We start from the raw sequence: 13,615 nt of genomic DNA, 5'->3' as shown, positions 1-13,615 counted from the left end.
ACATTGAAACCAGGCAACACACTGATCTGTAACAATATTTATAAGAAAACGAGTATCTGGATAATCTGAGTAGACTTTCATGTTCTTTAATGCAGTTGTTAATTACCATTACTGTTTTACACCAAATCCGTCTCAGTTCTAAATATCCATGCTCCCCCATCTCTTTTTCTGCGTCCCTGGTGCTGCTGCACTTTGTTGCCCTAAGCAAACCTCTAAAGAGTGATATGATAAAAATAAATGGAAGTTTAATTCAGGTGGCCAATTTAAATAAATCAAAGTGCAAGGTGCCAACTCCATGCTTTCTACCTCCTTCTCCTGAGCAAGAAGTTCTTGCGAGACAAATCAAGAACAAAAGGCTTCTGCCCCATGTGCACAGGAAGGATTAGTAAAAGCATGCAATACAGAGGCTTAATAAAGAAACTCAAGATAAACAGAATATACAAAAGGTGTAGTGGAGAAGAAACAGCTGAAAAAGACTGACACGAGAAATTCTGGAATGATCAAAGATGACTTTATAAAGTTTTTATCTCAACTTCATTCTAAATATACAGAATAGAAAACGTTAGTGTCACCAGTCTGACTGCAGCCATCTCTGCTCACACCCATAGGAAGTTGGCCAGGCTGGCTTTCCCAACCGAGGCACGTGCAGTACAGGAGGACTTTTCTCAGCGTTCACGTGGGATAATGTTCTCAGGAGGAACATGCAAGACTGCTATCCAATCTATCATCGTTTATATACATTTCAATGACTTGGAAATTAGGAGAAGTGAAAGAGCCATCCTTCAAAATAAAGACATTACTTTTAGGCCGGGTTGCGAGTTAGTCGGGCATCTGGAGTTGTGCTAAGTATCAAATCAATTTTGAAAGTAAATTGGAATGGACAGCATTTATGTTAAACATGAGTTTAACACACCACCCCTTCATGTACAACTCAGGCTGAGTTAACCTTACCTTAACATACATAAAGTTTGTCAGTGAAAGTTCTGCTCTAAAAGCCGAATTACTTTCAAAAGAAAAGAAAAACTTGTTACAGCTGAAAACCTGATGATTTTAAAAAGTTTTTTCCTGTTTTGAATAATGCCGATTTTAAATATATGGTAACACCTGTCACTTTCGTGTCTGAGAGAGACCATTTCGAGGGGGGGGTTCCCCAGCTCATTTGGTCTTTTCTTCGGAGTACATCTTCTGCTGCAGCCGCTTGGCATAGCTCTGGGCCATGGAGTTGATTATAGACAAGATGAAATAGCAAACCATGCCAATGACAAGCTTTTCAAACATCCATGATAACCAGCTCTCCCCCTGCAGAAAAAAGACAAGACAGAAAAAGGAGAGAGGCAGATTAGCAGCTCGTACAAAGAAGGATTCTTCTCTCGGTAGCTGAAAGGAAGGATTCGAACCATTCCAGGATTCTGCAATTTTGTGAATGAAACCAGGAACCGAGCACAGTCTGATGGGATCCCTGCCACTTCCCTTGCAAAGCCAACTTAAAAAAAAAAGACCAGGGAAGGGGCAGCCAAGTCACTACAGGGCAAAGCAGGAATCCTTGCTAATGACCACGAGTCAGCACTTTATTGGCCCTCGCCTTGCTTTTTGTTGGCGGCTTGCAAGATTCAGAGCGAGCGGAGCCTGATATCAGCCCTTGTCGTTCCCATGTGCTGAGAGAACAATAGGGTCACTAGTTTCCTACACTGCGCACAGCGTGCCAACTTCCAGCTCCTTTCCAGCCCTTGTGTCACTGCAAGTGAATGTGACTGTCACGCTTCTCTGAAGTGTTTTCCAGTCCTGGGCTCTTCCCCTAACGGTTGGCTTTGGTCAAAGGAGGGCAGCAGTGCACAACTCTTACTGCATCGTACAGGACATGCTTCTGCCTATTGAGTTATTCCAGTCTGATCCTCCCTCCCTTATCCTGCTTTCTGGTAAGCGTTAGGAAAGCCAACGTTTATAGGAACACAGGGCTTGGGTTGAAGATAGTCAAGTCTACAGTAGATTAATAATTTGTATGCAATTAACCTCTTGGTTTTCAGAAAAAAGAGAGTAGATTTTCCTCCATCTTTTGTATCCCCAGCTTTAAAGATTATTTCTATGAAAGGACCCCACCACTTCATCACCTTCTGCTTACTGTCTTTTCATTAAGAGATTTTTTTAAAAATTTTTTTAAGTAGCCAGTAAGGAACTGGGACATTCACATCCTACAGGCTTTAGTCATAATCAGTGAGGAAGGGGCTTCTTTTTTCATGTAAACTCAATTCTTCCCTATCTCAAGCACTTATTGCAGCACTACGCAGACTGAGGGGCAAGAGAAACTAGCCGCTTGGCTTAGGTGCCTTTAGCCCGCTCCCCAAACAGCTCAAATCCCTAACCCGGCTGCAGTTCAAATAGTTGCCCCCCAAAATTCCTAGCTGGTTTTTCAGGTGACATTTAAACCTTTGTTCCTTTGCCATTTGCAGGTCTCTGAAAACTGGAACCGGAAGTCTGCCTAGCAAAGCCGGGGAGTAAAGTCATGGGACAGCCAAGAAGTGGCGAAGGGGGACGGGCGGCGTTCTTACCTGTGGCACTCCACTGTCAGGTCTGTGGTGGAGTTTTATCCGCTGAGCTTCCAAGTATTCTTGGAACGGCTTCTGAAGAGAAGGACCTATACTTGGGACAGCACTGAAGCAAATTCATCCCAGAAAACAAGACAAATTGTGGGGAGAGACAAAATAAGAAAATCATTTTAGGTTTTTTTTTTAAACTTACCACCTGGACTCAAAGAGAACAAAGTTCAGATTCAAGCCACGGCTCAGGATAGCCATGTTATATAAAGCACTCGCTTGGTTCATCTGAAGGGGACAAATGGGTCCCCGGGCCCTCAAAAATTAAATAAATAAATAAATAAATAAATAAATAAAGGAGATAAAAAAGAAAAAAAAAGTATTTCACAGCAGACTACGGATGCCAAGCTCAGAGGTAAGATGGAGAGAGGCTCTGAGCTCCAGTATTTCCTTTTGAGTCAGGGAGAAGCCCAGCTGGGGCTGTGCACTGAAGCAGTGCTGAGAATAAAATGAATGACTTCTCAGAAGTCCCACATTTATCACCAGCAGTTCCTGTAAGAACTGGTTTGAACCGATTAATAAGGAAATGACTTGTGCTTGTGTCATCCCTCAGTTAAAAAAGAAACTGCCCGCCCTATGACTTGCCCCTATCTTCTCAAAGAAGGCGGCCCCTTTCTCAAACTTCAGTCCTTATTAGGACAATCTGTGCGTCATCCTTATCCAAAAAGAATGCATTAGCAAATTCTAAAGGCACCTCCCACTAGTCAGTGATTAACAAAGGAACAAAGAAGGAACTATGAACCTTGTTCTGAATCACTCCATGGGTTTATGGCAGATGACTTTGCACAGAAAATGCAGTACATTTCTAAACACCTTGTTCTCAGATGAACATTATAATGAGCACTGATAAGTTTATGTACTCAGGACCGTCTATAAACCACTGAAGCACTGATGTGAGACAGGTTCAGCAATGTGGCTGCTAAATGCCATTCAGCAGATGCCAGAGCAGTTTAAAAAAATTGTGACTCAGAAAAGAAATATCAAATCAGCATCAGTTTTTATATCCATTATCTAACAATCGTGTGCCACATTAGTCAACAGGAACAGAACCTGTACCCTGCCGCCTCCACCCCCTCCTTCCCACTGGGGCCCGTTTAGTCCTGGCGTTTTAGAAATACCCTCAAGAGATGCTCACAGCGTCCTCCCCCCATACAAGAAGCAACCAGAGTTAATCCAAAGGAAGCCCAAGCACAACGCCAGGTTCCTGTGGCTGAGCCTGCATCTATCTACACACGACCTCGCTGGGAGAACCAGTGGGAATTTCTTGCACAAAGTTTCTCCAGTGCCGACAGTCTGAATGCTTGAAAAGGGACAAACTGCTTCCCAGATAGCCGGGTCTTCATCAGCTCCAGCTAAACAAATGCTACAAATTTGGAATTTCTGATCCTCCATTACTAGGAGGGAAAGTTTTATGCAAGGTGCTTTGATCCACCAAAAGCAGAGGTATTAAAAGGGACCGCTCCCCTCTACCTTGCTTCTGGGAGCTCTGGCTAAGGATGGCTGCATCTCCTCTCAAACTGCATCACCACTCAGCTCCTTCTCAGAAGACACGAGGAGGACAGCAGCTTTCTGATGCTGCAAGTATTTGTAAATCCAGAGATCTCTCTAGCTCCTGATCTGCCTTGCTAATTCTACGTGGTCCAGTAGCCTGGGGCAAGGAGTTTTTTGAACACCAAGTTTCAAGGAAAAACAATGCTTGCATCAGTCACTTGCTCTCAACCTGCCACAAACGGATTTTGTGCTTGGACTGGTATATTTTCCAAGCACTTTTGCAAGGGTAATGCACACCCATGTCTGCATTTCATATAACAGAGTACCAGTTTGTACCAGCCATTTCCAGTTCTTCAAAACACTCTGTAAGGCCCTGATACCTCCTCGCTGGTAGAAAATCTCCCAAATGACTCGCCGGTCACGAGTCAGTTTGAAAATTCTGAGGTTTCTTTTTTCTTTTCTTTTTTTAAGTGACGCATGCAAGACAAAGGAAGAAAAGGCTCCTGAAAGGTGTTATTTTACTTTTAAAACTTTCCATGACTTTTATATTAGAACTGTTCAAACAACGAGAATTGAATGAGTAATCAAAAAGCCGTCGATAAAGAAAACCAACTAATTCAAACCCTCAAATTCTAAAAAAACCCCAAAATACCCTAGAGCAACAAGCTTAAACTAAGTTCCCAAGTTTTAGAGTAATGATTGCTCATCATGCATCCAAAACACGTTTTAAAGTAATTGTTTAGCTGGAAATACTATGCACATTTTTTAAAAACAAACAATATGAACTTCACTGTATAACAAAGAAACTAAATTAGCCCTTTGGGGCACGAAGGCAAACCTGAATTATTGCACACTTCACTGTATCTTGCTTATTTAATATTATACGTAGCCTGCTAAAGAAATCTACACTGTCTCACTGGAGAGAAGTTTAGAAAGTAGCCAACATGTACATGCATCCACAGTACCCGAAATGCAATTCTCTAACCTCTACCACAATGGTTAGGTCGGATTATCTCTGCAGCCTTTCAGTAAAACTCAGCTATTTAAGCAGTCATCCTACTGACATTTTCCCACATCGGGTTTTGAAGTAGCAGCAACATTTAACTGTATGTACAGAACCCAGTTACAGGCTGAGAGTTTATTTTCAAAGCTGGAAATTGAGTAATTGTACTTTGTTACAGACTGTCGGGATGCCATCCCAGGAGGCCTAGAAAAACCTCGCTGACCCGCTAGCTCAGTCACTGGTGACTGGACACCCGTTTTCACCAGCAGTTTCAACAACTCCAGCCAGGAGCTGGGCCCAGTTGTGGCTGCCGACACAGAGGGTAAGCCTTCCAAAAAAGAGGGATGCCTCTTCAAAAAATAAAATTAAAAAAAAAAAATGACTGTAGTTGTAGGATTTTAGATGAAACCTGCATATTGCACTGTACATGCCCTGCACCACCGAACATAACCGCAGCTTTGAAAATAAGTGATTTCAAGCTTCCCTGAGCTGCCTGGATTCTCTTAACTGCTGCAGTTCTGAGAGCAAAGCCAGTGGTCTTTTTCAATGAGCAAGGCTGGTGCTAATAAACCAGAGTAAGAAATAAAAAGGGCCTCAAAGTACAAAACTTTGAGCCAACATGCGGACTGTGCAGATGCACGAGTCAAAAAGCTTGTGCATCAGGCAAAGATTTTGCAACACGTGTTGCAATAAATCGATGTACTTCAATTTTTGTACAAAATAAAAAAAGTTTGTTCACTACGATGTTGGGAAATTTCATAAGCAGCTCAAGTGCCAAAACAGGAGGGTGAGCTGTACTCCATCACACATTCCCACTGTTGTACTTGTTCACTAATTTGCAGACTTCAATTGACTTGCATCAATAGGGATGCAATGCGAGTCAGCGAGGTGCTGCTGTATCATATTCTCTTTCCCCAAAAAGCATTTTATGAAAAGTGGTGTATGAGCAATTCCATCCAGGGCTCCGGCAGACAGAGGCCGTCTGACTTTTATAAGCAGAATAGAATCTAAATGTCTTCTAAAGCTTAGTGTATATATATATATTTTTTCCCCCTCCAACTCAGTTTCTGAAACTATAAAAATATGAACCGTTTGTAGAACCTGAAGCTGCATGGGATATTTTACTTGTTACACACCACCTCTGTTAAAAATGGAGATGATGTTTTACACCACATAAAAAAAAAAAATACACTGCATTGTGTTGGAAGCTAAAATGCATCTGGATTAATTTACAACATTTGGTGCAAGGAATATATTTTTCTTTTTTTCAAATAAAAAGCCTATTTAAATATAATCCACTAAAGCAATTCAAATAAAACTGATCAGTTCTCTGGTTTTGTAAGTTACTTTGTTCTCTTGCTGCAAGCTGTCCTGAGCCTTTGTTGGGAAGGGCAGTGTATAAATCTAATACAATATATTTTTGCTGTCACAATTTTAAATTATTACTTAAAAAAAGCTTTAAACTGTATACATTTTTCTCCTACTGTAAAATGCAATTTTAAATGACACATTTTCTATCATTCACTAATGAAACAGAAATGCTGTTTTTCCAAACATGGAATTGAACATCACAAAGTACACTTTGAATGATCCTGCATTAAAAAGCTTAAGCTTTGTTTCAAGTGGCATCAGCTATCTAGAGGGTGGCTGTATCATCTGAATGCAGTTAAAACTTCTCTTTAAAGAACTGTGAAAAATTGGTTATTTGAGACTGACAATTGCAAGCACATTTCTGCTTGTTATCCCTGCATTTAATTGACTGATTTTAATTTGCACTGTGTAGTAATCAAACACCCATTTGTCAAGGTCAGTGCACTCTACAGCTTTCCAGATCTTCCTTTTTTGCTTTCAGAAGAGTGACTGTCTCTACCAAACTTCGCACCTCACTTGCAGGAGGACAATACAAAATGGCAGCAAAACGTTTGCCAGCATCTCTCCGACATAAAGGTGGATTTTCTGCAAACAATCAAATTGTGTCCAAAACAGCAGCAAAGCAATACAAAAGATGTGGAAAATCTGAAGAACAAAACAGTTTATCCTACCAACACATAAGGGACAAAACACACAATCCTGCACACCTCATAAGTGACCAGCAACTCTGCTTCCAGCAGTATTAAAAATCAGGTTTTTATAACAATATATTTACTGGTTTGTTTTTTTTAATTTGGCTTTTTTTAACTCAGCTGTTTTTCTCAATGATACCTCTTGCTGCGTGGGTATCTGTTATCTTCGCATTTACTGAAATTTCACAAATACTTAAATAAGAAAAAAGTCTGGACACTGAGAAACTTTGATAAAGTGTATGTTCTAGATTGCCAGCATCGTCCAACAATTCACGGAAAAGGCCACTGGATCCTGAATTTAGAAGCTACAGTTCCAATCTTTTAACGCTTCTGTATATACATATATTTACTTAAGAAGCCTCCGTATAATGATGTACATTGGAAAGTGCCATGTTTAGCCCAGACCACCTGGACATTAAGACTTGGAACATTAAAAAAACAAAACAAAGCAAAACAAAACAAAAAAACAACCAAGTTTCAACACAACTCAAGCACCTGGGCACATTACCCAGCTGCACACAAAGCATCGAATCCCCATTTATGTCGATGGGACGTGAGCCTGCACTGAAGTGCAGTGATGATTCAGGGCCCTGGTGATCGTGTCCAGTTCACATCCTTTCAAAGGAATAAGCTGAATAATCAGAACCAAACCGGAGGCTGGGATCGGTAAGCAGTGCCAAGTGTGAAAACAGGGAAGCCAGTTTTATGGTGGAAAGAGTCCAAAGGGGGCAAAATAGTTTTAGCCAGATTACAAGCTATAGGCCAGGCTCCCAAATCCAGACAAACCAAACCTTGATTTGAAAAGGTGATGCAAGATTGAGTCAGTCGCGCTTTGTGAACAATTTCTGCTACGCCCTTTCCATTAAGCTGCACGGAGACTGTTTGCTGCAGCCACAAGGAGTGGCCTTGTGTGGACGGTACGGCTCCTGGAGATGCAGGCACAGTCCTTGTTCAAGGGAAGAACCTTCTTAAGAATTAACACTTCCCTGGGGGGGAAAAAAAAATAAAAGAGGACCTACACTTCATTTTGCTCAACAGCCCAAAGGCCAGATGGAGCACAGCTAGAGTTAAATATGCTCTTAGGGAACCCGGGAACCAGAACCCTCAAGATCGTGGTTCCAGCTTTAGCAGTGGATAGCTGGCAGACAAGAGAGGCCAGGCCTTCCCTCGCATCAAGCCAGCAAGCTTCCCCAGCCTTGGGCTGAGCTCCCCTCCTCCCCAAACCACCTCAACCTGTCCTGTCTACACAGCCACACACCGCCTTTGTGGGTGATAAACTGTAAAAGGCCAGATTAGTGCCTGAAGAGTCGGATTCTGAGTCACAACGTGTTTGAGCCAGGTGCTCTGGCCCTACCCTCGTAGGCTGCCTTCAACTCTGAAAACACCAGAAAGAAACTTCCTTGGGATTTCATCTGTAGGTTCTCTTTTTTCTCCTAGGAGGCTAAAAGGAAAAAATTCCCCTTTCCTCTTTTATTCGCATGGGCCACGACCACGTGTCATGTTTCTCACTGCGCGGGCAAGGAAGCTTAGTCTGTGGCCGGATTTGACAGGAGCAGAAAACTCAGGAGCAAAGTTGTGATAGGCAGTACTGCAAGGGAGGGAACCTGCCGCTCTGGGCTTTCCTCGCCTGCTACCCGTACATCTCGGGAACAGCGGTGCCACACTTTGACCAAACTAAGCAGCTGGGCCAGGAACCAGTGCAATGGTGTCCAGCTGCTACACAACTGTGAAGGGCTTGGGAAAGCTTTGTGGTACACCCCGCAGAGCTCCTCTTCCACCCAGACTCGAGGTGCTCACTTTTCTCTCTAGGCTCTGCGCACCGGACACGGGCATCAGGGAAGCTTTGCACTCCACACTCGACACCGCTATGCAAAAACCAACCAAGCATTCACTAAGACTGAGACATTTAAACGTCGTCTTGCCCCCTTCCCCCAAAAAACCTTGGGCTTTCTGCTTTTCTATGGTCTACCTCTCTCCATTTTTTGTGGCTAGATTATACCCTCCCCTAAAAACCAAGTCCAGTGGAAATATTCTGATGCCACTTGACCGGTTAAGAAGCCTGATTAATTTGCACAATTCCTTCACTATTTAACTGGAACACCTTTTCCTTCTGGCATGTTACATGAACCTTCAAATGGTTAATTCTTTTCCAGACAGTGATCTAAACAGGCTTAACGGTTAGTATTTTAATGAGCTGTCATTTCCTGTGCTGATAAAGATTCTCACAGTATTTAAACCATCCATTTCCCTGAGGCTCAACCAATACCAGGACACCATTCAATGGTGAGTCAGAATGGACCTCAGACTCCATGCTTGAGTCAACGGTGATAGATTATCCTGCACCAAATCCAGACCCACTCCCAAGGTGCCTAAGGCTCAAAGAGCATTCACAGCAAACCCAGCTTTTAATAGCAGAGAGGAATGGCCACTGCCTTCAGTCTCCATCAGAGCCACCGCGGGGTGAGGAGGTTTGGGGAAATTCACACAGACACTGGCAGTGTTTGCCATTCTCTCACTGCAGAAGGAAAGGGCATAGTCAATTAAACAAACCGGCTGTGTAACGACCAGGATTCATGAGAGGGTAGTTTGGGGTTAAGCAGCTGCTTTGCAAATCCGTTTGATTTTGTGCAATGTCACCGAGGACTAATCCTCCAGTAAAAGACCTCCTAGTCGTGACCACAGAGTTTTAAAAAAAAAAATCACTTCATATGTTTGATCCATTTTTTTTCTGGGACATGCTTAAAGACACCAGTGACCCAAGCCACATTTTTCCTCGAGACATTTTGGTTTTTGTTGCATCACTCAGAACGCAAGCAAACCCGCGCTGTGTCTTTAAAGAGCAACCAGGACAACCTCAAACATTCAGTGGCTAGTTGAGGGTTAAATCCCACAGAAACCATTCTCATTCTGTTGTGATCCACGTAAAGGTTTTAGCACCAGAACCTCTCGAGTTTCATCCCCACCTGTGCCCCTTTCAAGCTAGTAAAACCCTTTTTGTGCCACAGTTGCCTTATTGTGCACACAGCTGTATTATAAAGGCACAATCCCACAGGTTTCTGATATACTTGGGGGAGGGGAGCCATTGATTTCACCGTACTGAGAAAGGTCAGGTGTTTTGTTGGAAGCTTCCAAAAGCATTTCTACCTTGGGAGACTCGCACCTCAAATGATCTCCGTTCTCAGGTTATTTCCAGAGGAAATAAAGCATATAAAGCAGCATATAATGCATATAAAGCAGCAGCCTTAGTCTGAACACGGAGTGGACGCACCTCTCCAAAACAGACCTGAAGATGCTAATTCAACAAGATCAGGTCACAGGAAAAGGCCTTTCTACAGCCAGTCAGTCTGAGCTAATTTGGTTACATAAAGATCCAAGGTGAAGGATACGCATGTGCGAGCCTGCTCCTCCCACAGCATTCGGCTTCTCTAGTCAGAACCTGACGTCCCCGAGCTGCTAAAGAGCCTGCCCTGGCGTGGCGGGGCCCAGGACGCCGAGGGCTCCCCTCGCACACGCTGGAGAGGCCACGCTGCAGGCCGCCTGCCATTGGCATCTCGCGGCCAATGCCACGTTTTGAGCTCTACGTTTTCAGCTCGGGTGTTTGATGGCCGAGGTTTCCAGACATTACGGGACGGGGCAATTTCAGACCTCACCTTTTCTCCCATCCCTCCTTCGAGAAGGAAGCTCCATGCCCTTTACAAGTCAAGTCAAGGCCCATTATGATTAATTTGCTTTTAGTCAATGGCTCATCTCGCATGCTGTAACGTGACAAACAGCAACCAAGTATTAGATCATAGAGCTGGGGACTCGAGTCTGAATTACCCGTGGTTTGTTTCCTTTGATCTCGTTACTTATAACTGCAAGCCAGTCAGATTCAAACTGGTCCGTATGACTTTCAAGCACTAGCAGAAAAACGGGCCCAGGTGAAATGCCAAACCAAGAAACTGCTCAGAAGTATCTGATGCTTCGGGGCAGGTGGTCAGAGGCATGTCTGCGCAATCAGACTTCAGTGTGTTACGACAGGGCGTTTCCTGTCTCGTGGGCGCAGCATGGCCCGGATGGTTCCAGCCTTGCTCTGCTCAGGACTGCTGCCCTCGGCATGCCGCCTGCCTCCCAGCCACCGAGCACATTTCACTTTGTCCACTCCTGCAAATCATGCGCGATGATTTGCTCAGCCACTACTTTTGGAAGGGGAATGAGCCCATCAGATGGTGCCAGGGGTATTTCTTCTGCCAGCTCTGTCAGTCTCCTAAGAGATCATCTGAACGTGCACTGGGGAGAGAACTTGAGCACTTTCACTATGAGAAAACCCCTCTCTTCCCTCGCTGATTAGGACTGCAGAGACAGCTGACCTGAGCTGAAGCTTCTCTGATACAGTCAGTGCCGGTCACGTGCATCAAAGCCTTCCTCCTGGAGGATGCTGAAAAGTTTAACAAGCTGTTCCAGTATTAATCATTCCACTTGCCACTGAGGTGCAGCCATCTCTGGGGCCACACTCAGCAACTGCTTAGTAAGTGCTTACCCCCACACAACGCTGCAGGAATTTAGGATCTCCAGCCCTTTTCCCCCTGCTCTGCTAACAAAGGATGGAAACCCAATTACAGCATGTTCAAATACAGGGGGGGGTTGAGGAGAACTTTTCTTTCTGATAAACCATTTGGCAAGAGGACAGCGTGCCGGCGTTCTATGCATGGTTTGCTTTGAATAATATTTCTTTAGTAGTTTTCTGGGAATTCTCATTCCCCATTTGAAATCACCACTTCAAAGCCAAATATGATCATGTTTTGAAGCAATAAGCTTAGTGACTTTATAAACATCCCTGCAGCACTAGGTAAAAAAAATTAAAAAGGAAAGATTAAAAACAAGCCCAAAGAAAACCCACAACACACATGCTAATTAAACCATTTTAAAATGGGCTAATTCTGACCTCAAACCAGTAGAGAAGTATGGAACATGGCTGCTTAGTAAGCTAACCTCATCTTTAAAGTCACAAAACACAAAAGCTCATAAATCACCATTCTCCCTTGGCAGCCACCTCCATTCCTTCCTTTGAAACTCTAAGACCCAAGCAGAAAACACTTCCTATCTAACCATCCTTGCAAGACATCGATGTTGTCACCTCTAAACTATCAGCTGATCGAACTGGTGGCCCTCCACCTGTTTTCTTCCCGATAGCAGCTCAAAGCTCACTCCGAACATGGATGCACGAAGCGAGATGCTGGCCCCCATCTCCTGGCACCCCACAAGGCATCAAACTATGCTGACCCCAACCTAAACCAGATGTTGCCAGTATGAGCCTCCTTGCATTTCCAATACCCGGGTCTCTTCCAGCTTCTCGCATCTTGCTGTATCGTCTTCCTCGAATGACACCTTCCTGCAGCCTGACCTCTCTGCGGGTCTGGCACGTTCCCTCGTGCTGTTGTAACTACCCTCCTTCAGTTCCTTCTGCCTCTGACATTCACACTTTATTTCAACATTTAGCTAAACACATTCTTTTGAGCCTCTGAATTTCCCTCCGCTTTGGTTTTTTGTAATTATACCCAACTGTAACATGCTTGGGAAGACTCCTGGTGAGACAGATCTTCGACAAAATACAACTGCAAAGTCAAATCACTCAACAATATTAACAGGCTGGAAGCTCAGGGTGCCATGAACAGAGTCTTGTCTGGAACTCTTTGCAGTTGCCACAACTTCACTTTTCATTTTTAAAATTAAGACTTGTGCATTTGTGAAGGAGAATACCATCTAGGGGAGAAAACCAGAAAAGTTTCAGGGACCTCAGTAAATCCCCGCTTCTGCCTCAGTACAATCTTTTGTCTAAAGTTTTGCGAGCCAGCACATCCCTTCTCCTTTGAAGAAAAGGCTTTCTGCTTAGCAACTTTTTCTTTCGTAAAAGACAGAATGAATTTCATTAAAATGATTAACATTACTGACCGCTAAATGCATCCTGGTTTTTGTATTTAATTATGAGTAAGACCTTCTAATGCAAGCTGCTGCTTAACGTGTTTTATACACTGAATCCAGGGGAGGGGGGGGAAAAAAAAAAAACATCGGTGAGGTAATGCTAGCAGACACTGCTTGAGAAAAAAAGAAAACGAGTCAAGGATACCGGGACATTCCAAAAATCTTACTGTCTCCCGAGAACATTTCTGAACTCTGACATCAACCATCTAATAAAAATCCGAATCCAGCAGAGGTCTTGTGAATATGTTTTAAGTAACTTGATGCAAGACTATCTCCAAGACGGATGAAGTAGGAAAAAACTACCAGCTTTGGCCTAAGAATTGAAATAAAAGACGGCTTTGAAAACATACCTTAGTCAGCAGTAGCGTTGATCAAAAATGAAAAGCAAATTTGGGAGTGGCTAACATCAACAGCTAATTAGCTATTTTTGACCAGTTGCACCTCTCTCTCTCTTTTTTTTTTTTTTTTTTTTTAAAACTCTTACCCAAAAAAACTTTCATTTTGGT

General features: G+C 43.4%; 1 protein-coding gene across 4 annotated transcripts in view; it reads right to left on the bottom strand.

Moving 5' to 3' along the window:
* Positions 1 to 494: 494 nt before the first annotated feature.
* The window catches only part of VMP1 (vacuole membrane protein 1), a 74,122-nt gene continuing 61,001 nt past the window's right edge, over positions 495 to 13,615 (bottom strand). For 3 of the 4 annotated variants that reach the window (XM_006016051.3, XM_014522571.2, XM_025210007.1), the window contains 2 exons: positions 2,547 to 2,649; positions 495 to 1,299 (listed from right to left, as the gene is read on the bottom strand). In XM_006016051.3, the coding sequence (XP_006016113.1) occupies positions 1,156 to 1,299; positions 2,547 to 2,649 (247 nt within the window). In that variant the 3' untranslated portion in view covers positions 495 to 1,155. Of the gene's footprint in view, positions 1,300 to 2,545; positions 2,650 to 13,615 lie in introns of those variants that run through there. The other variant, XR_003095220.1, reaches the window with a different exon arrangement.

This window comes from Alligator sinensis, unplaced genomic scaffold, assembly GCF_000455745.1.
Source record: "Alligator sinensis unplaced genomic scaffold, ASM45574v1 scaffold118_1, whole genome shotgun sequence".
NCBI lineage: Eukaryota > Metazoa > Chordata > Crocodylia > Alligatoridae > Alligator > Alligator sinensis.
This window is presented reverse-complemented; position numbering and strand designations above follow the sequence as displayed.